Source organism: Saccostrea cucullata, unplaced genomic scaffold (assembly GCF_032062105.1).
Source record: "Saccostrea cucullata isolate Sc308-1 unplaced genomic scaffold, CSIRO_AGI_Scuc_v1 ctg2561, whole genome shotgun sequence".
In the NCBI taxonomy this organism is placed as follows: domain Eukaryota; kingdom Metazoa; phylum Mollusca; class Bivalvia; order Ostreida; family Ostreidae; genus Saccostrea; species Saccostrea cuccullata.
The window spans coordinates 23,632-50,524 of record NW_026935949.1 but is presented as its reverse complement, the minus strand read 5'-3'; the positions used below and the strand labels follow the sequence as shown (position 1 = coordinate 50,524).

Sequence of the window (26,893 nt, the reverse complement as noted above, 5' to 3'; positions counted from 1 at the left end):
TTAAAAGACTTCTATTTTTCGTGTTTTGATATCGTCCATATCATTGTTGTCTCTCTTGGCGAAAATACGGAGGAACATTCGCGTTGACAGTACTATATAAAATCAATGGAAAACCTTAGAATTGTTGTGAAATTATAATGCCTACTTTCAGAAAAGTTATTTATGAGAGGAAATTCAAAAAAATGCACTTATAGTATTTGTGATGTGAGAAGAGACAAACTTTAATCGTTATCCCGAATATCATGATGTGACAGTTCATAAGTTCCATAGTCCCGCGTATTCTGACATCACTTCCGCATTTGAAAAGGCCTCAAGTATCACACAAAAATATACCTATTTGGAAGTTGGAAGTAAAGCAGTGTGTTATTAATTCTAATCGAGAGTTTTAATTAATGTGATTTACTGGACTAACAGAAACAATGAGTAAGAAGTGCGCAAAGTGCGAGAAGACGGTTTACCCGACAGAGGAGCTCAAATGCTTGGACAAGGTCGGTGATTTGAATTTTGATGGCTTCTGTGGGTACAGTAGGCCCTCTACCCTTGTTTTGTTGTATATTGCATGCGTTTTAAAGTGGAATGTCAAATTTATTTTATTTTATTTTTTGTTTATGACATGTGATGTGGAATATTAGTCTTCCACATTTCTGTAATGCTGCTACTGTTGAAAAATGGGCGGGACCTTTTCACAACTTCTTGTTTTGGTTTAGTACCACATGCATGCTGATAGAAAATATACATTGAAATGTTTTTTAAATATATTTTTTATTTAATTTTCGACCAATTTTATTTATCATGTTTATCCAGTGGGAATATGGAAAACCTCAGATACTATCATATTTTGACAATCAGGATGTGTTTATAACTGTGTTGATAATAGATATTTGAGGTTAATACATTACTATATTTGGCATGTTTGCATTGATTTGGGGAAGATTTAATTTATTTTTAACCTGACATCAACATGATCAGAGATGTCATGTATTTGTCTTTTGAATGTGTTTAACTTGAAGTATGACATAGGACGTTGTACATGTACTGTAGTACTTAATGAATCCTTGTTTATTTCATTACAGCTGTTTTTTAATGTTCATGTCTGTTGAATAATATTTTTTCTGGTGTGACTCTTGTGGGTGACTTTAAGTATCCTTGAATTTTAACAAACACATGCTTATTTCGAGCGTATTCTTTGAAATAATTTAAATATGTATTACTGTACAAGAGAGTATCTAAGTATGTGCATTGTTAAATGCACCTTTTGTATATTAATTTTAATTAAATTGGGTCACAATAGCTCTACAAGGAAAATGATATTAGATATATTTTGTGTCTGTTTTTGGTACAATAAATTTTTATGTTTGATGAAATAATGAAATCCGCATGTGATTTTAGAGTAAAAAAAAAACATAATTCAGATTTTCCAGTGCATAATTGCTCAAATGTATAAGGAGTAAAGTGGGCAACAAACACTTAGTACACACTTTAGGCATAAGTGCTCCACTGTGTGTTACATAAGACATTAGTATTACCATAATAACTCTCCTGATAGGATAAAGAAAGGAAGTGGACACTCTAATTATAATCTCTGCTGTATTCTACACTCGTAAATATCAGAAAGAGAACAAAACATAAAATTTCACTTCCTTTTTTTTTTCTCTTATTTTTTCCCCCTCTTTTGACATTTTTTGCCTCATTTGATCAATGCAAAGATTGCTAATTGAAAACCATAAAATCATGCAATGAAACATTTTGAAGTATATGTAGTTGTCAAATGTTATTTTGTGTAAGTACCTTTAATAAGTAAATCCTTCTGGATTCTTTAAAAGATTTATATATTAATTTTATATCAGCTATGCATAGTATGCAGCATGTGTTCACAAATAGATGTCAGTTGACTATAGTACTTATGTTTTCCCACCTAAAACTGGTCAAACATGCCAGAGTAATTAACCTGTACATGTTAACAACGTGTTCATAATTAATGGCATGCATGTTATCCTATTTTAATGACCTACATTTTGCTGAAGATGTTACAAATGTCATTGATTATCTTAATCTGAATATTGATGGCCCACCTACTGGCCATCAGCAGTTGTAGGTAACTTATTGACAACTGAACTGTGTCAGTAAAATGCTTGACTGAACATACACTCATTGGCGTTGACCAGATTTGGACAGATTTTCGATAAGCCCAGTCGATGACTGAATGGTCAACTATGTGTTGATCACATTTGCTATTGACAGATCTTTTGTTTTGGAATGTTTACTAAGAAAAGGAATGCAAACATTTGGACTAATTATAAACAGAGGAAATAGCAGATCACACCCCCTTTCCAAGCCTGCAACAGCTTAGTATTTACTTAGTTTAACAAAGCCCAGTTTATCTTATCTACCCTGTAGATAATAAAAAGACAAATCTCTGACCTACTATCATCACAGGGCGTTAAAACGTTAGAAGAATACAATGTTTAAATTTCTATTATAACACATACAATACATCTGTCATATGAAGCAACTTTGGTACATGTTACCTACATAAGGTTCACAGGCAGTTTTTAAGTGCCACATTATTACTATTTTTTAACTTCATGAGGTAACTGGACCAGTGCAGATTTAAATAAAAATGAATTGTAAATTTTATTTTCTGTTTGTATTTGAAGCATATCTGTGTCTTATTAAAGTATACCTGTATGTATTTTTAAGATAGCAAAGACAGGTAGAACAGGTCTATAACAGGTACAGTATATAATATTTGACTGCAGCTCAGGTGAACCAGATCAGAGCTTGCTTTGAGAGGTCATGACAGGTGTTTAAATTTAAGTCAGCTGCCGAGATTCTGTGGAATTTAATTGTAGATATTGATTAATTTTCAGCCCCATTTATATGCATGAGTAGCCTTCGTACCTTTTACCTATTATGGTCATAGTGTAAACTGTATAATGATTCATTAAGGCATATCTTAGGGAAAATGTCAAAACTTGATATTTGCCAAAAATACAACGTTCTCACATGAATTTAATTTAATTTTTTTTGTTAGGAAAATAAATTGTAACATATGTCTGAAGAAAAATGCAGGATTAGTTTTAAATGTAAAACAGAGTAGTGGGTTTTGTAAATCTACAAATAAACTGCGCAGTGCTTGAAGAAGAAGTAAATTAGGTTAAGTACTTGTATAAGATGATGAACGGTATACGTGTATGAGATGCATTTCTTACTCTAGGTACTTCACAAAGCAGGAAGTGAAGAAAACTATAGTGGTGTTAGAATATAAGATCATAAGTACCTCAGTCAGGGCTGGGGGAAATCTAAAAATTTCAAAATCTTGGATCTTGGCCATTGTGAAACAGTCATGAAACAACAATGTTTTGTCTATTTTTTTGAATGACAATGATTTTTTTTAATTCTCTCCAGAAATAAATTATATACTGTAGTTTAAATCACCAGGTTTAGAATGTTTACTTTCTCAAGACCGTATTGACATTGTTTTTCCAGTTTTGTGAATTTTTTTAAGTTTGTTTCCTGTACATAGTAAATGTTCATTTTTAGAATATCTTAAGCCAAGTCCACAGCAGGTAGCAGCATAAATGTCTCAGTGTCTATCTCGTGCAGTGTTTGTGATCCATGGCACAACATATTGATAACTCAAAATCTACCTCTCATTCGGGATGAAGAGCACTCAACAGTTTTAACTGTATTACGATATATACATGAATATTTATCATATGTTTCCACCTCCACAATGTAGAGATTAGATAATAAATAAGGAACCGATTCCTGAGTGTGTGTGGGGGGGGGTTCTATCATTGAACTCTCGACTAAGGAGACTGTGCGTGTGTGTTTTTCTGGAATCTGGAGAAATTCCACCACTTATCTTCTCCTGTATCAGCGTACATCATGTATCTCTTATTGTTCTGCTGTCTACAGCCGTACCCTAAACATAACACAGGAAAACGTAATATTATAGCAGCCTTTAGCAGGGTCAACTTGAGAACTTTTAGATGTATATCACTTTCATAAATTGTATCATAAATGTAGAGTGCATGTAAATACTAAGCCTTTTTCACACCATGCATTCTACATTCTGTAGTTTTGTTATGTCTGTATTAGCTTTGAAAATCTACCATTGTTCATGATGTTAAAGTTTTATTTTTTTTCTGTACAGGGGTAGACATTAACTTTTATTTCCACTTGTCCTTCGGGCAAGTGAACTACAATTTTGACTTGTCCGAATGCAAAATTTGGTTGCCCAAAATTTTTGAAGAAAAAAAACAGTTATTGTACCTGAATTTGTTGTAAATGTAAAAGTTGACAAATTAATCTCTATTTTGAAGTTAACTGCCGGAAAAAAAGTTGATATGATGGTGATGCTACATTTGTAAATGTACATGTATGTAAAACACTTTCCTGTCATTTAACTATCTTGAAAACACACAGAGTACTGCAGGAATATTATTTTCTTACAATTTTTGTTTGAAATTTTAATTTTTCCTGTAAAAAAATGAGGTGAAGCCAGAAGGAAGAGAGTTGTTATTTTTTGAATCAAGATACATCGTGCATCGTAAATAATTGGTGTTCTTCATAATTTATAATTCCTTAATTGGGTAGAGAAAGTATTCTGTAATCTCTATTTTCATAACAAGACTGTAACGTAAGTTGTCAGACAGATTTTAAACTATGAAAGAAAACAGAATAACGAACCCGATTTCTGAAGAAAGGTAAGATCCAGAAACGCTACCGAGGGATTCCGTATGCAACAACAATGTCCCGTTTTTGGCAGAAATGAAGTGTTTAATTTATTGTGTTGTTTATAAACTTATGTGAGATTAAAAAAATGTTTCTATCAGAAATTCCACTTGCCCGATCGGACAAGTACGTTGATAGTTTCACGTGCCCGAACTGAGAATTTACTTGTCCCGGGCAATCGGACAACCGTTAATGTCAATCCCTGCTGTATAGTGTATAGTATGAAAAATCTTGTTAGAGTTGTATAGCATCAGACTAGATATGTATACCTGTTAGAGTTATATAGCATCAGACTGGATATGTATACCTGTATATTACTATATATAATATATGAATCGTATTTCAATAGTTATCCTATGTCCTTGAAGCGAGATGAAGTCATGTTTATTTTGGCTCTCCGTATGTTGTCTCCCCTCACTATTCCTAGTCATGACCTACAGCCTGTTACTACAGTAGACTCTATAACAACTGATGTCAAAGACAGTCCACTGTTAATTTTCTCTGATAATTACGTTATCTGCTGTGAGGATTGGGATTTAAGATTCCCGAGTTTTTTTGAGTCATTGTAAGATTCTCGGCATTCCATCAGCGTAATTCTTGTCTGTACCAATCCTACAACTGACAGAGTCTGCACAAATTACAGATGTTTTTTAAAACTCCTGCACGATTGCTACAGTTATCGTAAACACACAATGGCGAGGGAGGCAGATGATATATGATTGTCAGCTTGCGGAGATGTATTTTCTTGATAGATATATAATTTTCTTGTTTTTCCCCCTTAGAAATGGTCAATGGCCTAAGAAACTCCAAAGTCTTCTTTGTTTGTTTTTATAATTAATGCTTTTTCTATCTTGCTATATATATGTCTCAGTTCTCTAAGTAATTAAGTGTGATTTGATTCTTTCTTGCAGTTTTGGCACAAAGCATGTTTCAAATGCGAGGTTTGCAACATGACCTTGAACATGAAAAATTACAAAGGCTACAACAAGATACCATACTGCAATGTGTAAGTGTTTACGATAACCAGAAATCTTGCCCGAACACACACAGTACTAATAGGATGTTATTCTGAACATTATGCAATGTTAAATTGTTACTGGCATAACATACTTAATACACAAGTTCTAATCTAGTCGTATTCTGTGTCATATTTTGTAATAGTACCATTTATAACAATACAAGGAAGTAATTTCGATTATTGTACATGTATTAAACAATAGTTTGATTCATGATTCGAGTTGATTTGTTACATAATTTGAGTACTACACTATACATATGACATTTGATTATAATCTGCTGTTTTTTTGTAGTCACTACCCCACCACTTCCTTCACTGCTGTAGCAGATACACCTGAAAACCAGAGAATCAAACAGAATACCAAAGTACAGAGTAATGTAAGTATAGAACAGAAATTGTGAGTACTACACAGTCAACCTATACTTGACAGAAGAATTAACAGCTGAATAGAGAAAGACACTCGTAGCTCAACCCAAGACATATAGAGACTTTCCCCCTCCCCAGATCTGTGGCACTGCCATGTAATTCAGAAAATGAGACCCCCTCCCAACAATCCAGTTTAAGAGTAAAGATCACAGGCACTTGTTTCGGAAATAAATTTTTAACCCATAGTATAATAATAACACTTATTTCCGAAACAAGTGCCTGTGGTAAAGATATAAGGAGCACTGACATATCTCAGAAGACCTTCTTTCCTTTTACAATTGAATCTCAGAATATGACTGTATAAATATAGCACTAACATGTACATGATGTATGTATGTCAGAGGTAGTGAGACATTCTATCCCCCCCCCCCCCCCCCCCCCCCCCCCCGCAATGGTGGAATAAGGAGAAAGCATTATGAAGTAGTGAAACCTTCACACACACACACACACACACACCCCCCCCCCCCACTCCAATCTCAGAGTAAGATGTCATTGACATACAGAGTATTTCTTAAAAAAAAAACAGTCAGACCCCCTCCCCCCCCCCCCCCCAACTTTCAAAACCAATCATTTAGTAAACATAAGACAACAATTGACTTGCATCTCAGAAATGATGAGATCCTCCACAATCCAGTATCAGTCAGTGAAAGAAACAGAGGACTGTGTGTATCACTGGTCCCCAGACACAAGAGAATGGAGAGACATCACTCTGTGTTATCACCTGTCACTGTGACACATCTCTGCTGGGAAAACAGAGTCTTCACTCTTGCCACAGACAACAAATAATCTATTTCTGTGATTTATGAAATGCCCTAATTAAAGTGTCTTTAGTGACTTCCTGAAGTGAAGCCAGAATAAGTGCAGTTAGAATTAGCTTGCCATGGTTAGGTCAGGGAAAAGATGGTTCTAATACAGATCATTTCAGTCTGTTATTTTAATACTTGTAAAGATACAGGGCTGTTTGTGCTAGAAAAGAATTTTCAGTGGAATGAATCAAGCCTTCACTTTAGCATGAAGGAGAGCCTAGTTGTGATGTACATTTTACTCGCTAAAAAAGAATGCAGCAGTTGCTCTGCATATTTTTCAAAAAACAAAAATGTCAATATGATTTAGTATACGATTTGATAAGTAATAATTTACTAGACAGTGCTAGACTCAACTTAACAATGAAATTACACAAAACTCTTCATTAAAAAAGATAAAAACTTAATAAAAATGCACTTCATGGTTTGTTTCCAAAGCAAAAGATCTAAGTGAATATTGTTGAGATTTTTCTCTGGAAGAACATATGGTGTTCCATTTTTTTTTTGGGGGGGGGGGGGGGGGGGGGGGGATACAACATTGATGCAAAAAAAGAAAAATTTTCAGGTAAACCAGTTTTGATAATTATCTTCATCACTGCATCATCTGTTTTCATTGGAAACTTTTCCAAGTGATAGAATAGATTTCAGTTGCTGGCAAAGAGCATCAGTATCTATAGGGGTCTGTGATAAACACATACCTCAGGGGGCTGCTTATGATTTCTCTAATCAGATTTAGCTGTTATATTGTTTATTAATTTTCCAGGCAAAGAATTCTTTTTTATTTATTTCCTGACACAGGTTTTAAATATAATTCTTTTGACTGCCAGGACTTGAGGTTGCAAATGAGTTGGGTTTCGTATTGTGTAGTGCACATGTTCAAAGCCTAGGTTAAACATGTTAAAGACAAAAAAAAATGTACATCTATATTTTTAAAACGTGTGTTTTGAAGCTCTAAATCAAAAACATTCAGTGATTTATATAGATTGGTGGTTTAGAGTATTCCCTCTCTGATGAAGGAAACATATTAGATGTATTTTATCTGTTATGTCTGTCTGTCTGTTCACACAAACACACATAGTGATCACAATGAAGGGAAAATACTTTATTATATATAGGCATTTTTATCTGTGTTTGCAACTTTGCATCTTACAAAAGTTTCCTAATCCTAACCCTGCTATAAAAGAATTCGCTGGTGTGAGTTATGAACATGGAAATAATATAAAAGTTAATTACCAGCTTTATATAATGTGCTTTGGCAAATGAAAATCAACAGCTTGAATGCCAGTGCTTCCTTATAAGATTGATTTTCTTAAGCTAACCTCTAATTGAATTGTATACTTAAGATACACCAAGGAATTTTTCTATTGACTTGTATCTTTTATTAATGTACAAGTTGGTATTCCCGTAACAGGTCCAATATCACAGCGAATTTGAGAAACAGAAAGGAGCTTACACACAGGTCGCCGATACCCCCGACATGTTACGCCACCAGCAGAACACCAAAAATATCAGCCTGGTATATCTATAAATATATCGGCACGTGTAGTCATATTAGTTACCTCCCCTACGTGATGCTCTCCTGTGTTTGGGAGATATACCTCGAATGTTGTAGAATTCAGTTGTTGCAAGACCAGTTTGAAGTTTTTGCATTCATATTGAATGATTTGCAATTAAATATTGTTGTTTAACTAACATTTTATTGCATGTACAGGTCAATCAAAGCGGGCATTTAATGTCCACTAGTTTGACATATTACAGATTGTTTGAGCTGTTTCTACTCAAAAGTTGAAGCCAATATTGACAGGACACAACTCAGATTATTGTTATGTGATGATGTTTGTAAAAAAAATATCTCATTACAGCAATAGTGAAAATGTAATTGCACACTGGTGTGTATAGGAAATTTGGTTGGTCATGACTTTCCTCATTACATTTACATGACACCTTTGTAAAAAGAAGGAAGCTATGGGTTAAAGGGAAGTCAGATGAAAGGCACCTGGCCCTACCTTATATTTCCCCGTCAATTTCCTGTCAACGAATTAAAATTCAGAGCATTGTTCAGCTGTCCTTACCAATAAAGTTAACATACCAATCACTAGATTGAATATATCCATAAAAGTACATGTTTATTTTATAACTATATAATTCTACTCATTATTGGGCTACAAGCATGATAGATAAACATGGTAAATAGATTAGAAATGAACAAGATATTAGGACTTACTGATATACATATATATATATGTAATTTCAAACCATCATTTTAATCTTTATGAAGTCTTTGTTGATCATCATGCATGTGTCATTCATAATAACATCTTGATGCATTTTTCGAATTTTATGAGCATTAATGAACATTTATATGAGAAAAAAAATCAACATTCCTCAACCAAAATTTTACCACAAATTAGGAAACATCATTAAAAAGTAAATGGACTGTGTAACTTTAAGGAAATGGAATAAAGTGATTCTAGGGTTTTAAAAAGTTTTTAAAATATTGTTATGGCATTGTTGACTTCAAACACTTTTAAGTCTATGTAAAGAAATATTGGATTGCAATTCCCCCAAAAAAGAGCTTGTAAATTAGATTTGTTTGTTTCAAATAAATGAATTTACCTTGCAGAGAAGTTAAGCAACATATATGCTACTAAACTGAGTTCTTTTCCATTATTTTTATGGAATTTTTAAACTAATACAGTTCTTGCATGATATTTTCATCTAATCTGTTAAATATACAAATGATGTTTTATAAAAATGCATGATGCATACATGTATGTAAAACTAAACAGATGTTAACGTGTATAAACTAAAGAATTCAGTAATTTTCAAACTGATATTAACAAGCGAGTTACATATTTTGAACTTGCAGTGTTCTGATATAAAAATTTGATAACCACATTTCTTTTGTTGAACCATGATTGTGTAGAGATGTTTTGTTTGAGGTGCTCTGTTTTTTAATGACAGATAGAATATCATCGAAATTTCGAGGAATCCAAGTCCCAATTCACTTGTGTTACAGATACACCAGTCATGAAAACACAACTCACCAATACCAAAAATGTCAGCTTGGTAATGTCTGAGAGTGTTTGAGCGGCATTTCTCTTAATCCCAATTTTGTGTCACTGATTTTATTTTTAATCAACAATAATATGCCACAGGTTTTTATTTTTTTTTTAAAGATGTGTGATAATGAGTAACTGGTAACCCTATTCTTAAAGTTTAATCAAACCTTTAATATTTAAATTCTTGTGTGTGTGGTTTTTCTTTTTGTTTAGATTGAGTACCACAAGGATTTTGAAAAATCCAAATCTAAATATACCCAAGTAGCTGATAGTCCAGAGATCCAAAAATATCTCCAAAACACCAAAAATATTAGTTTGGTATAAAACCAAGCATGGAAATCCAGCCTCCACATTGTTTATTTCCTCTGTTTGTTCATACATGTGTACCACTGTGTACAAGTCATTCTTCTGTGAAAAGTTGATTTTTCCTGAAAGCACTTGTGTTGCGGTATTATTGCAGGCAGCCCCAAACCTCCCAAGTACTTTGTAAAAATCTTCCTGTGTCAGTTGCAGCAAAAAAAATGCTTTGCTTAGCATTTTGAAAGAAAAAGTATCTCCAAGCTTTGAAGTATTAGTTACAATGATATGAAGTAATGGTTTTAAGGAAGTACACTCAATTTAGGCAAAAGTAAATGTCCTTTGAATGAAATCTTTGAAATGGAGTTTATGAATTTAAAAGAAATTGTACATAAAGATGATGGCAACAATTGATATAAAGTTTTCACTGAAAAACTCATCCAATTGTACATTATCAAAATAGAGTATTGTCTTGCCATTTCATGGTGACCTACTTAATCTTTAGATTCAATATCAGAAGGACTTCACTGATTCCAAAGGGAGTTGTTACCAGGTCCCCGATACTGTAGAAATGTTAACGCACCGGCGTAACACAGAGAATGTCAGTCGGGTAAAGTACGCCAAGTTAGCATGCCGCGTGTGGTTCAAAACCAGAATCGTGCAGTTCACAAACAGAATTTGTTCTGCTGCAGCAGTTATGACTGAAGAAAGTTTTACAGTTGTTAAGCATGAGTTTCCTTTGTGGTAATTTTTTGTAAAGTGCCACATTTCAGGAATTTTATCATAAAATGTCCCCCTTTCCATCTTTGGTGGTATTATTTTAGATTCCCTGATTTGGTATATGGCCTGATTTTTTTTAGGACCATCAGGGAAGCATGAGTTCCCAATTGTCCTCTGTACCTGAGTGATACCCCAATCTTACTGTTTATTGCAGAAAGTTTGTGTCCTGAATATTTGGACTAATGGTTCAGGGGAAAGTGTTTGTTTTGTTTTCATTTAAACAGTTCTTTGAGTCTAGATTGAACAAGTTTGCAATGAGATTTGAAACACTGTGGATTTTTACTTAGCAGTAATAAGGACACTGCACACTGTGACTGCATGTGTACCAAGTGTTCTACACAACACAGATACTAACAAAATGCAGCATCAGATGTGTATTAACTTCATAAAAATGATTTGTGTGTTATTTAGAGTAGCTTTTCTCTGCTTACTCAAATGAAAGTACAGGTTGCTGCAGTGGTAAGAAAACAGGTATCAAAAGTGGAAATCTGTTATATGAACAGTTAATGTAGAAAATTCATTAAAAAAATCAAACAACAAAAATTTTATGACCAGCTTTATACATTAAAATAATTCTCATACATAAATAATAATAGATCATAAACCATGCCCTTATTTTATATGTACAGATCAAATACCATGCTGACTTTGAGAAGATGAAGGGTAAGAAATTGACGGTAGTGGATGACCCAGAAACCATGCGGATCAAACAGAATACAGCCATACAGAGTCAAGTAGAGTACCACAAGGTCAAGGACCAGCTTAACGAAATGGAAATACGGCGCCCAGACCGAGAGGCTAGAGGTAGGGCCACCAGTTAACAGGAACCAGTTTTTAGAGGTGTTCTTTACCCCATACACATTTTTGATTTCACAATTAATGCACAATTAAATATCACAGAGTGATTTCATACCCAGTGAATAAAACTTTCCCCAGAACTTGTTGTACAATCTTTAGTTAACTTGTACAATGTGCATTCAGAAAGTAGAATAAGCTTTTTAAAAAATGCTTACAAAAAATGAAATTTCTGATGAAATGAAATTTTTGAATACATTTTTTTTTTTCAATTTGCTTGCTTGCTCTTTTTATAAAACTAATATTCAAGATGAGCTGGAATTTGAAGTAGGATTTGGTATGTTCTCTACTGTTATATAAAGGATCAGCATCTACATGTATTGTCATAGTCATATCAAATGACTTCTTCATTCAGACTGTGCCTCATGATTACACAGACTCTGCACAATCTACTCGGAATGCCTCTGACTTTCTCATTTACATGCATGCTATTCTCTCTCCATGCTGACTTTTTAGAGGGTCCTGCTCGTCCCCAGCCTGGAAAAATTAGCAATTACGAACCCGAGACTAACACCGGAGGCACCCCCTACTCAATGAGAAACTCCCAAGCCCGCGTTGTTTACGACTCTAACATCGGCAAAGGTGAGTTACCCCCATTGTCCCTTATTATACGCTAGCTGCTCAAAAGCTTATATGTGTGAGAAAAAAATTAGTGAAAAAAAATGTTAGAAATTGAGCATGAGAAAACAATGATAGGTTCACTGATTGAATTTTTGAAAAAAATCTAACATTGTGCTTTTTCTAACTCTCTCTTTGCAATTTCAAACAATTTTAACTTTTAGCAGAATTTCACATTGTTTTGGCACTGTTTTCTGACACTTAGACATACATTAGAGTTTACATACACAGTTAAAATTAGTTACATGTTGTTCTTTGTTTATTTTTTCAATCACTAGATGAAGGTACACAATTTTCAAATTCTTTTCCAGTAGCTTGGTGCATTTTAGAATTAGCTGGCATGCTACTGGCATGACTTTAGTAAACATGCAATCTGACATGGTTAGGATTCTGTTTCTCTCAGTGTCCCTTATTGCAGTGATTACCCCCCCCCCCCTCCCCCTTTCCCCCATTGCTTTTATCTTATCTTTTATCAGATACATTGTACATGCATTTAAGTACTTATATTAGATCTACTGTTTCTTTCTAAACCTGTTTGTGTACTAGGTACTTATTGGTGAATACATGTAGGTGATTAAATAGCAAAATAAGCATGACTTTGCAGAAATTGTCATATTATAAACTCACCATAACCACATGCTATGTGAGTGCTTGAATATTTAAGCAATTTAACTATTTGTTTGATACATGTATGTATTTGTAATATATATATTTTTATTATACTTAAATTTACAAAAAATCTAAGCATTCTTCATGTTTTTTTTTCAAAGATTAATATAGATTAATTGTCATTAGAAAAGTACAAAGCCCTGACAAATATTTGTACATATAATCTGTAAAAAAAAAAATTTATACTAATTTGATCCAGCAGTGAACATTTTCAAACGAATTTTTTTTTTTACATGTGTTGAAAATGATTTAACATATATTTTATAGATTAAAAGTATTCTTTATTTTTATTTTTATTTTTTTTTTTGCAGTAAACTTTGTACAATTTTTAGTTTTGGACTTGCATTTTAGTGCATATATAGATATACATTTTAGGGAACACTGACAAATTCAAAAAAAGGAGGCCTCAATTGTCCATTTTAAAGATGGATCAGCTGGTACATCTTAAGATTTACAAAGAAATATGTCTTAGATAGACAAAAAATTTAAGTATCTTGTAAACATAAACATGGGAAACTACATGTTAACAATCAACTTTAAATGGTTTAAGTAGTACTGCATGTAAGATTGCATTTTTATTGTACCTTAGCATTGGTGCTATGCATCTGATAAAAGTTAGTGTTTGTTTGTGATGTATATATACACCCACCTGCTTTAACTGTCAATACCTTCCTGGTTTTAAAGGTAGCATATGGAGGGAGTAGTCAGTAGTTGCAGCATTCACCAGGGAGTAGTCAGTAGTTTTTAGTGTACAAGAACAACTGGACCAAAAATAAATATTTAAAATAAAGAAAATTTACTCAGAAATTTTTTTTGTGTGTGTGGAGGGGGGGGGGGGAGTATACTTATATGGTAAAAGATGATAGGAGGATAGCTGTAAAATTGATGAAATGCAATAGAATATTATCCCAGATAAAAAACACAGCAGAAAAAAAAATATTGAACCCATGTCAGAACTACCGGTATTTTAAGTTTGAAAGAAAGTAAACAAATCAGTGAATTGGAAAAATAAAAAGTAGAGTATTTGAATTAGATCAAAGGTTGGCTAGATAAAAATTTGCATGCTAAAATCTTGATAGTATTCTTGATCAAAGACATGCAAGAATTCGAGAAAAAAAAAGAGTGGAGGGCATAACATTGTGACTTGAATTAATCAAAACACCTATCTTGTTAAGTTTTGTGTAATGAACTTTTTCTAGATATGGAAGGTCCAGGTGTTCAAGAGGGTAAGGAGACTTGTATTTTAACATGGAACTGTTTACAAATGTTTACAAATGTACCTCTTGTACATGATTACGATTTGATATTAATGCATATAATGGCTAGTATCTCTTACCAAGAAGGAAAATGTACTAATTCTACCTTTATTTTATTGATTGCTTGAGGTGCATTTTTTTTCCTTACTTATTTACTGATATTACAAATTTCCTTTTTATCTTTTATTTGTATAATTTCTTTTCCCCCATGCTTTTGGTCTGTGGTTGGTTTATGAACTCTCAGCAAGCTTATGATATGACTTTATTTATCTTTTATATTCTGCAGACAGGGATTTGTCAAAATATTCCTCCTCTTTCAATAGTTTTAGTATTGCAAAGATTTCTTAACCATGAATAATTTTGTATCATATGAAATATGTTTGCCATAAAGTAAGTATTGCATGCTCACACAAACATTCAAATGAAATCAGTATTGGGTGATGTTTAAACCATTGGCCTTGGTTTTTTATAACAACTTTAATGGTATAACAGTATTGGTATTATATAAAAAATTTCCTGTATTTATACAGATGTGATTTTGTTTTTCTTTCTCGAATGATATGAATTAGCTCTCTAAACATTCCTTATTTGTTTTATCATCTCAAATATTTCCTTGATTAAATTCTATCAAATCTTCTCTGTTTTAATGCTTATAACTAACACTTTCCACCTTAAGTATAGAAACCCTGGGAATCAGCTGATTCTGTGAGTAATCTGTTTAAATGATGTAATTTTCAGTGGAGGACGTCCCCACGCGTCGGGTCGGGTCAATTTCTGATTATGACCCGATGAACAATCAGTTTGGATCCATCAGCAGATACAGTGGAGGTATGCTTTACTAACATGTAAGCAATGTGTGGGTATCGGTCCCTATAATCACCGTTTTTCCTGTCCTCTGGCACTGGTACTTTTGTGGGTACTGTTTCTCCAATTGTCTGAAAATATATATATACAGAGTGTTTCCTTGTATAAGACAAAGGCCGTAGTCACCAATAGTGATTTTTCAGCTGTAGCTTAATCTCTGCTTTATATTGCCTAGGCTTGAGAATGCCTCTGTACATGAACCAGTCTAACTGCTATTGACATTCATTACTTTTAATAAATACACAATTTCTCCAGCTTTGGGGACATCTATAGCCTGCTGTAATAAGAAACTTTCATCTAAAACCTGCATCTGTATATGTGTGCATATTGAGATTTTTCAATGTTGAAGAAATTTGAATGGTTGAAAATTTGATATTATATATAGCTAACAATGATATAAAGTTTAAGTAAATACAATGTATTGTTTTTTTCTTCACAATGTGATTCTAATTTTAGGAGACCCAGAACCGCCCAGAGGATACCAAGCCCCACCCCCTCAAAGTTACCAGCCCCCTCCCCAACAGAGCTACCAACCCCCTCCCCCACAGCCAGCCATGCCTCCACCCTCAGAAGGGGTAAGATTTAAATCTGAGCTAGCAGTATAACCCCAGAATCATTTCAGTGACCACAACAGAAATTATAGTGAATAAATGTGTATGTTTCAGTCTAGATGTTGGGTACATGTAGATACATTTAGCTTGAGGTCAAGAGACTAACGTTGAGCATGATGCTAATGTTGAGCAAGATGCTTCTATCACTACCTGATTTCAGAGTGAATTATACACTATTGGTCCATCATGCTACTGAAATGCCACTTATAAAGGCACTGTGTTAAGTCTGGGATAACCATGGCTTATGCAGGCAATGTAAATTACTGAATGAAGGGAAACAACTCAAATTTTTTTTGAGGGTGAAATATACTGTATATAAATATTTCGTGTTTGGTAATTTTACACTATCAAATTCAAATCTAAGTTGTTTCATTTATTCAGTTTTAAGTGCCAGCTTAAATAGATTTTATTTAAAATGATGAAAATCTGTCAAGAAATTGGATACTTGACGATACCATCCTATTCTGACTCTCAACAAAAGTTCAATATCCTCAATATGAACATTTATTTTCTTTGCTTAGATGGTGTGTACACGTTGGCTGACATAGACTATATAAAATGTTATATCATCCTCACTATACACATTTTTTTCTGTAGATGGTGTGTAAAGCCCTGTACGATTACACGTCGGCTGACGTAGACGAAGTCTCGTTCCAGGAGGATGACCTAATTATCCAGTGTCAGCCAATCGATGAGGGCTGGATGGAGGGCACGGTCAAACGGACGGGACAGCGCGGAATGCTGCCCTCTAACTACGTGGAGCCTGTCAACTAGGCCAACCATTATTTAGGATTCAATTTATCAAAGTTATTATAAAAGTTGAATGTTATTTCTTAAATACTAGCTTTTATGATGTTACCTCCCTTTTATCTCTGTACATACTAGATATCTCTCTGTGTATATATATATACATTATTGCTGCTTTAGGTTTTATATTACACACTTGTTTTAAAGCAGTGTTCTTGTCAGACAGTTGTTTTCCCCCTCAGTTTTCCTCTATATTAATATAAGGAAAATATGCATGAACTGTTCACAGCTTTTATTTTTTCTTTGTTTTCTTTGTTCATTGTAAGATCGTGCAATTCCTGTAGAAATATTAGTTCTTTTCCTTAAATGAAAATTTTTTCAGCCTTTCTCCTTAAGCTTTGTAACATCGCCCAGGCATTTGTAAATGTCGTAAACCCAGCCCTAAATTATTTGTTCTATCATGCAATGAATCAGTATTAAATACAGTACAGAAGTGGACACAGCCATGCTGGAAAGAGTCTTATAAAAATCATGTGAATAGTCTTTTAATAAAATTCATGTGAATGATATTTGTACAAAGATATGACATATAGCATTATTCTAGGTTATTTTATACAGGGAGTTTGCAACTTGGTGCAATCTAAATAGGAACTCTTATCCTTGTTAAATCCTGGTGACTTTCATAAAGTATACAATGTTAATTATATGTGTACATTTTAATTTCCAATAACTGACACAATTGGTGAACTAAATATGATCGATTTTCTTTTGGGCATCCTCACATTTATGCATATACGTATAATACATGTAATATTTGAAAATTTAAGCTTTATTGCTTTGTAATTTGCTGGTAAATTATTTTAATAAAAACGCTGCCAGTTGTTGAACAAATTAAGAGCCAGCAGTTTAAATTGTTCTGTTGGGTTTAGTTACTGGAATGTTTATTGTATACTATGGTTCATCTTATCGCCATTTTTTGCACAATTTTTATCCAGCTAGCGTAACAGCAATTTTTTTTCTTCATATTTTTATCCTTGATCTGTAAAGCAACCAAAGACAATTTTTGAATTTTTAGATTTTGAAATTTGTAAAATTTTGGAAAATATGAAACTAAAAGTAAATATGATTTACTGTCTGTGTAGCAAATCAATTTTTTTTTTTCATATTAGCAGTTGCTGTTTTGGTCTTATGAGTAAACAAAAATCTGTCAATTTGTTACCAATACAATTAGAATCAGTTGTAATAGATTAAAAAAAAATATAAGTTGCTGTTTTGTTTAAAGTCACAGACAGTAAATTGAATCATGATACAAGTAATCAGATTTTTCTCTGTACAAGAAATAGATTGGCTTGGTTTCATACTGAATATTGATTAAAAGAGATATGTAGATATTTTAGTTGACTTGTGTTGGTCTGTCCTTTAGTATCATCTGAGTTCACTCCAGAAGTAAGGAATACATATTTTGTGGCATAATTCACACACAACATGGAATTTCCCTCTGTTGTCATTCACATTCATAAAGCAAAATTAAATCCATTAGATATTCTGTCCTATTAATTTTTTTGGGTGACAATGCGTAATATAGTAAAAGGCACATAACTTTTTATTTAGTCGGGTTCAAACATCCATGCTTGTCTACTAGAGTAAAAGAAATGATCGTTTGATTGGCATGAGGATCCAAGAGGAGTGTTTACTGTGGTAGATCTAGAGGTGTGGAGGGGTGTTACAGGTGTTTTCTTCTGTCGTCCTCGACCAATGTCAGATGGGGATACAGTCCTAGGGGACACAGTTTGTATAGGGCGTAATGCAGGATCTGGAAGAGGCAGAAATTTTTTCTGAATGTAAACACATTGCATTTTTTTACGGATATTGATATTGTAATTTTGGATGGAACAGATAAATTGCAATTACTTAATGAATTGAGGTGATCTTTATATTTTTAAAATTTATATTGACAAAACACAAGATAACTTGCAGTATTGCAATCTTTGCACAATTGTAATCAGAGAGGAATGAAACCAGGGACCGTGTATACTACACTAGTATATAGGTCCCTGATGAAACTAACAATTCAGTATACACTCTTAGGTTTGTTAATTGATCCTGTTGTTAAGGACTACTCAAGTGATATTTTTTTAATAGAGGAGGGGGGGGGGTCTATTTAATTGACACAACTTGCACAAATCCCGACTGTGATGACTTGATAGTCTTTAAAATAAGTAATGCAAAAGGTTAATTACAAGTTAGAATTACCCTTTGAAAAATTTCAAAATCACAAATTACCTGTATGATCATCTTCGTGGACCGGAGCGATGCCCACTGTTTTAGCTTGCTTGATTCGTTTCTTACATTTACAAAACGCTACACACGCAAACGTGGCCACAACGACAATGACACTGATGGCCACCATAAAGATAATCCCCAGCATCCAATCCCAGCGGCTGGACATGGTCACGTGGGGGAAGTGGCGGGAAGATGTCTCACCACAGCGCCATGTTGATAGAACTGTACAATCCAAAATATGAAATCTTTTGGGTGAAAGCGATTTTTTTTACATTAAAGTAAATGATTTAAGGGTGAATGGATATGCAATAAATGGACATACTAGTGCTTTAAGCCCTAGCATGCACTCCAGTGAAGAATGAGTTGATTTTTGGAATTCATTCTCTTCGATTCGACCCTCTTAAACGCTGCTCTTTGACCTGGTTATTATAAATAGGATATCCACTAAAATACAAATCTGCGTTCAGTTTGATAAGCGCTTTATGAGTTAATGTTTTACCTATATTTTATTAAGGACTACTGGAATTATTAACACTAATCTGAGAGATCCGCATGACATTAGTGTTATAGGGCAACTTATTAAATCCTGCTTGGACCTAATCGTGTATTGGTGACCTTTGATTAAATTTAAATTGACATGCTTTATTTAAATATTAACTATAGGTACTGTTAGCACTGAGTTCACTAAATGATACCCCGCCTCCTATATAATTATAAGGGCAAAGTCCATGTTTAATTTTGTTCTGGGAGACCCGAAATAAATGTCAGATCAAAAAGTAAAATAAGAGGTCACAATGGCATTATGAAATAAAAAATCTGTGAAAGTACCATTAAATTTTATTCAGTGTTATAGGAAGAGTTGCTGATAAGCGATGGGTACCCTTCAATATTACAGAAAAAATGGTAGTGTCCATGTTTTGCTATGGAAAATTCAACATATATACGTGTCGGATTAAAAAGTAAAATAGGGGGTCACAATGGCATCATTCTTATGTAACAAAGATTGTGTGAATGTCCAAATTTCATTCACTCTAATTTCGTAAGAGATGGGTATCGCGTAACAGTACGGATATCACTATATACTCTCCCACGTTTCAAAGGGGAAGGGGGGGGGGTATGGGGGGTATACGAGAAGTGAAAGTAACGGGTCTCGGAATAGACATGTAAAACCACGGTAAAGAATCATCACTTCTTAATGGCACTGTGCACCGAGTACAGGTCTAAATGCGAAGCCTTTCATCGGTATTTGGTGGTCGACGTTTCATATGAGTGAAAAATTATCCCGAGGAATATAAAACAACAAGCAATACACCGACGTGCAGAAACGTTAAAATCTGAACCTAAATTATGACATTATTCAATATATAATATTTCACAAACATGTCATGGCTCAAATTGTACAGTACACAAACTTTGTATTTGACTGCTACAGTGCACAAAATATGGTACGTACAATGTGTACAGGACACAAACTGTCTGGTACTTATTGTACAGGACACAAACTGTCTGGTACTTATTGTACAGGACACAAACTGTCTGGTACTTTTGTACAGGACACAAAGTGTCTGGCACTTATTGTACAGGACACAAACTGTCTGGTACTTATTGTACAGGATACAAACTGTCTGGTACTCATTGTACAGGACACAAACTGTCTGGTACTTATTGTACAGGACACAAACTGTCTGGTACTTATTGTACAGGACACAAACTGTCTGATAATCATTGTACAGGGCACAAACTGTCTGTTACTCATTGTACAGGACACAAACTGCCTGGTACTTCTTGTACAGGACACAAATTGTCTGGTACTTAGTGTACAGGACACAAACTGTCTAGAAGTCATTGTACAGGACACAAACTGTCTGGTACTCATTGTACAGGACACAAACTGTCTGGTACTTATTGTACAGGACACAAACTGTCTGGTACTTATTATACAGGACACAAACTGTCTGGTACTTATTGTACAGGACACAAACTGTCTGGTACTTATTGTACAGGACACAAACTGTCTGGTACTTATTGTACAGGACACAAACTGACTGGTACTCATTGTACAGGACACAAACTGTCTGATACTTATTGTACAGGGCACAAACTGTCTGTACTAAGTGGACAGGACACAAACTGTCTGGTACTTATTGCACAGGCCACAAACTGTCTGGTACTTATTGTACAGGCCACAAACTGTCTGGTACTTATTGTAGAAGGCACAAACTGTCTGGTACTTATTTTACAGGACACAAACTGTCTGGTACTTATTGTACAGGACCAAAACTGTGAGGTATTTATTGTAAAGGACACAAACTGTCTGGTACTCATTGTACAGGACACAAACTGTTTGCTGTACAGGACACAAACTGTCTGGTACTTATTGTACAGGACACAAACTGTCTGGTACTTATTGTACAGGACACAAACTGTCTGGCACTTATTGTACAGGACACAAACTGTCTGGTACTTATTGTACAGGACACAAACTGTCTGGTACTTATTGTACAGGACACAAACTGTCTTTGTATTCATTGTATAAGAGACAAACTGCCTGATACTTATTGTACAGGACACAACCGGGGTGTTTCTAATTGTATAGGACACAAACTGTCTTGTACTTGCTGTACAGGACACAAACTGTCTGATACTTATTGTACAGGGCACAAACTGTCTGGTACTCTGGTACTTATTGTACAGGACACAAACTGTCTTGGACACAGACTGTCTGGTACAGGACACAACCTGCCTGGTACTTATTGTAAAGGACACAAACTATCTGGTACTTATTTTACAGGATACAAACTGTCTGATACTTATTGTACAGGACACAAACTGTCTGGTACTTATTGTACAGGACACAAACTGTCTGGTACTTATTGTACAGGACACAAACTGTCTGGTACTTATTGTAGAGGACACAAACTGTCTGGTACTTATTGTACAGGACACAAACTGTCTGACAGGACACAAACGGTACTTATTGTAGAGGACACAAACTGTCTGGTACTTATTGTACAGGACACAAACTGTCTGGTACTCATCGAACAGGACACAAACTGTCTGGTACTTATTGTACAGGACACAAACTGTCTGGTACTTTTAATTGTACAGGACAAAAACTGTCTGGTACTTATTGTACGGGACACAGACTGTCTGGTACAGGACACAACCTGCCTGGTACTTATTGTAAAGGACACAAACTATCTGGTACTCATTTTACAGGATACAAACTGTCTGATACTTATTGTACAGGACACAAACTGTCTAGTACTTATTGTACAGGACACAAACTGTCTGGTTCTTATTGTACAGGACACAACCTGCCTAGTACTTATTGTACAGGACACAAACTGTCTGATGCTTATTGTACAGGACACAGACTGCCTGGTACTTATTGTACAGGACACAAACGGTCTAGTACGCATTGTACAGGACACAAACTGTCTGGTACTTGTTGTAGAGGACACAAAGTGTCTGGTACTCATTGTACAGGACACAAACTGTCTGGTACTTGTTGTACAGGACACAAACTGTCTTGTACTTATTTTACTGGACACGAACTGTCTTGTACTTATTTGTACAGGTCACAAACTGTCTGATACTTATTGTACAGGACACAAACTGTCTGGTACTTATTGTACAGGACACAAACTGTCTGGTACTTATTGTACAAGACACAAACTGTCTGGTACTTATTGTACAGGACACAAACTGTCTGGTACTTATTGTACAGGACACAAACTGTCTGGTACTTATTGTACAGGACACAAACTGTCTGGTACTTATTGTACAGGACACAAACTGTCTGGTACTTATTGTACAGGACACAAACTGTCTGGTACTTATTGTACAGGACACAAACTGTCTGGTACTTATTGTACAGGACACAAACTGTCTGGTACTTATTGTACAGGACACAAACTGTCTGGTACTTATTGTACAGGACACAAACTGTCTGGTACTACATTGTACAGGACAGGACACAAAACTGTCTGGTACTTATTGTACAGGACACAAACTGTCTGGTACTTATTGTACAGGACACAAACTGTCTGTACACAGGACACAAACTGTCTGGTTCTTATCGTACAGGACACAAACTGTCTGGTTCCTAATGTACAGGACACAAACTGTCTGGTACTTATTGTACAGGACAGAAACTGTCTGGTACTTATTGTACAGGACACAAACTGTATGATACTCATTGTACAGGACACAAACTGTCTGATACTCATTGCACAGGACACAAACTGTCTGGTACTCAAGGTACAGGACAAAAGCTGTCTGGTATTCATTGTACAGGTACTTCTTGTACAGGACACAAACTGTCTGGAACTTACTGTACAAGACACAAACTATCTGCTACTTATTGTACAGGACACAAACTGTCTGGTACTTATTGTACAGGACACAAACTGTCTGGTACTTATTGTACAGGACACAAACTGTCTGGTACTTATTGTACAGGACAAAAACTGTCTGGTACTTATTGTACAGGACACAAACTGTCTGGTACTTATTGTACAGGACACAAACTGTCTGGTACTTATTGTAGAGGACACAAACTGTCTGGTACTTATTGTACAGGACACAAACTTCTGGTACTCGTTTGACAGGACACAAACTGTCTGGTACTTATTGTACAGGACACAAACTGTCTGGTACTTATTGTACAGGACACAAACTGTCTGGTACTTATTGTGTCTGGTACTTATTGTACAGGACACAAACTGTCTGGTACTTATTGTACAGGACACAAACTGTCTGGTACTTATTGTACAGGACACAAACTGTCTGGTACTTATTGTACAGGACACAAACTGTCTGGTACTTATTGTACAGGACACAAACTGTCTGGTACTTATTGTACAGGACACAAACTGTCTGGTACTTATTGTACAGGACACAAACTGTCTGGTACTCATTGTACAGGACACAAACTGTCTGGTACTTATTGTACAGGACACAAACTGTCTGGTACTTATTGTACAGGACACAAACTGTCTGGTACTTATTGTAAAGGACACAAACTGTTTGGTACTTATTGTACAGGACACAAACTGTCTGGTACTCATCGAACAGGACACAAACTGTCTGGTACTTATTGTACAGGACACAAACTGTCTGGTACTCATTGTAAACGTCACAAACTGTCTGGTACTTGTTGTACAGGACACATACTGTCTCGTACTTACTAGTATTCTACAGGATACAAACTGTCTGGTACTTATTGTACAGGAGACAGACTGTCTGGTACTTATTGTACAGGGCACAAACTGTCTGGTACTTATTGTACAGGACACAAACTGTCTGGTACTTATTGTACAGGACACAAACTGTCTGGTACTCATTGTACAGGACACAAACTGTCTGGTACTTATTGTACAGGACACAAACTGTCTGTACTCATTGTACAGGATACAAACTGTCTGGTACTTATTGTATAGGACACAAACTGTCTGGTACTCATTGTACAGGACACAAACTGTCTGGTACTTATAGTACAGGACACAAACTGTCTGGTACTCATTCTACAGGACACAGACTGTCTTGTACTTAGTGTACAGGACACAAACTGTCTGGCACTCATTGTACAGGACACAAACTGTCTGGTACTTATTGTACAGGACACAAACTGTCTGGAAGTCATTGTACAGGACACAAACTGTCTGGTACTTATTGTACAGGACACAAACTGTCTGGTACTCATCGAACAGGACACAAACTGTCTGGTACTTATTGTAAAGGACACAAACTGTTTGGTACTTATTGTACAGGACACAAACTGTCTGGTACTCATCGAACAGGACACAAACTGTCTGGTACTTATTGTACAGGACACAAACTGTCTGGTACTTATTGTACAGGACACAAACTGTCTGGTACTTATTGTACAGGACACAAACTGTCTGGTACTTATTGTACAAGACACAAACTGTCTGGTACTTATTGTACAGGACACAAACTGTCTGGTACTTATTGTACAGGACAAAAACTGTCTGGTACTTATTGTACAGGACACAAACTGTCTGGTACTTATTGTACAGGACACAAACTGTCTGGTATTTATTGTACAGGATACAAACTGTCTAGTACTTTTTTACAGGACACAAACTATCTGGTACTTATTGTACAGGACACAAACTGTCTGGTACTTATTGTACAGGACACAAACTGTCAGGTATTTATTGTACAGGACACAAACTGTCTGGTTGTACAGGACACAAACTGTCTGGTCTTATTGTACAGGACACAAACTGGGTACTTATTGTACAGGACACAAACTGTCTGGTACTTATTGCACAGGACACAAACTGTCTGGTACTTATTGTACAGGACACAAACTGTCTGGTACTTATTGTACAGGACACAAACTGTCTGGTACTTATTGTACAGGACACAAACTGTCTGGTACTTATTGTAGAGGACACAAACTGTCTGGTACTTATTGTACAAGACACAAACTGTCTGGTACTTATTGTACAGGACACAAACTGTCTGGTACTTATTGTACAGGACACAAACTGTCTGTATAGGACACAAACTGTCTAATACTTATTGTACAGGGCACAAACTGTCTGGTACTTATTGTACAGGACACAAACTGTCTGGTACTTATTGTACAGGACACAAACTGTCTGGTACTTATTGTACAGGACACAAACTGTCTGGTACTTATTGCACAGCACACAAACTGTCTGGTACTTATTGTACAGGACACAAACTGTCTGGTACTTATTGTACAGGACACAAACTGTCTGGTACTTATTGTACAAGACACAAACTGTCTGGTACTCATTGTACAGGACACACACTGTCTGGTACTTATTGTACAGGGCACAAACTGTCTGGTACTTATTGTACAGGACACAAACTGTCTGGTACTTATTGTATAGGACACAAACTGTCTGGTACCCATTGTGCAAGACACAATCTGTCTGGTACTTATTGTACAGGACACAAACTGTCTGGTACTTATTGTACAGGACACAAACTGTCTGGTACTTATTGTACAGGACAAAAACTGTCTGGTACTTATTGTACAGGACACAAACTGTCTGGTACTTATTGTACAGGACACAAACTGTCTGGTACTTATTGTACAGGACACAAACTGTCTGGTACTTATTGTACAGGACACAAACTGTCTGGTTCTTATTGTACAGGACACAACCTGCCTAGTACTTATTGTACAGGACACAAACTGTCTGGTACTCATTGTACAGGACACAAACTGTTTGCTGTACAGGACACAAACTGTCTGATATTTATTGTGCACTGGACACAAACTGTCTGGTACTTATTGTACAGGACACAAACTGTCTGGTACTTATTGTACAGGACACAAACTGTCTGGTATTTAATGTACAGGACACAAACTGTCTGGTATACCCATTGTACAGAACACAACCTGTCTGGTACTCATTGTACAGGACACAAACTGTCTGGTACTTATTGTACAGGACACAAACTGTTTGGTACTTATTGTACAGGGCACAAATTGTCTAGTATTCATTGTACAGGACAAAACCTGTCTGGTACTTATTGTACAGGACACAAACTGTCTGGTACTTATTGTACAGGACACAAACTGTCTGGTACTTATTGTACAGGACACAAACTGTCTGGTACTTATTGTACAGGAAACAAACTGTCTGGTACTTATTGTACAGGACACAAACTGTCTGGTACTTATTGTACAGGACACAAACTGTCTGGTACTTATTGTACAGGACACAAACTGTCTGGTACTGGTACTTAAACTGTCTGGTACTTATTGTACAGGACACAAACTGTCTGGTACTTATTGTACAGGACACACACTGTCTGGTACTTATTGTACAGGACACAAACTGTCTGGTACTTA

The 26,893-nt window shown here is 35.3% G+C and overlaps 2 protein-coding genes across 15 annotated transcripts; one reads left to right on the top strand and one right to left on the bottom strand.

The window, feature by feature from the left end:
- The first annotated feature begins 268 nt into the window (after positions 1-268).
- On the top strand, positions 269-18,142 carry LOC134244347 (LIM zinc-binding domain-containing Nebulette-like). Of its 14 annotated transcripts, none has more exons than XM_062726618.1 (13): positions 270-488; positions 5,652-5,746; positions 6,051-6,135; positions 8,399-8,503; positions 9,952-10,056; positions 10,263-10,367; positions 10,852-10,956; positions 11,756-11,930; positions 12,438-12,563; positions 14,468-14,494; positions 15,263-15,352; positions 15,845-15,963; positions 16,597-18,142. In XM_062726618.1, exons 1-13 carry the CDS (start codon positions 420-422, stop codon positions 16,771-16,773), a joined length of 1,383 nt encoding a protein of 460 aa, XP_062582602.1. In that variant the 5' UTR covers positions 270-419; the 3' UTR covers positions 16,774-18,142. The 14 variants fall into 14 exon arrangements, with proteins under 14 accessions (XP_062582611.1, XP_062582602.1, XP_062582605.1 ...); XM_062726621.1 differs by lacking the exon at positions 12,438-12,563 and adding an exon at positions 12,232-12,258; XM_062726627.1 differs by lacking the exons at positions 12,438-12,563; positions 15,263-15,352 and adding an exon at positions 12,232-12,258 and having other exon boundaries at positions 269-488.
- Positions 18,143-18,248: 106 nt separating this feature from the next.
- LOC134244348 (uncharacterized) lies at positions 18,249-19,243 on the bottom strand. Its single transcript, XM_062726632.1, has 2 exons — positions 19,030-19,243; positions 18,249-18,559 (listed from the first exon to the last, which is right to left on the bottom strand). Exons 1-2 carry the CDS (start codon positions 19,193-19,195, stop codon positions 18,354-18,356), a joined length of 372 nt encoding a protein of 123 aa, XP_062582616.1. The 5' UTR covers positions 19,196-19,243; the 3' UTR covers positions 18,249-18,353.
- Between the last annotated feature and the right edge of the window lie 7,650 nt (positions 19,244-26,893).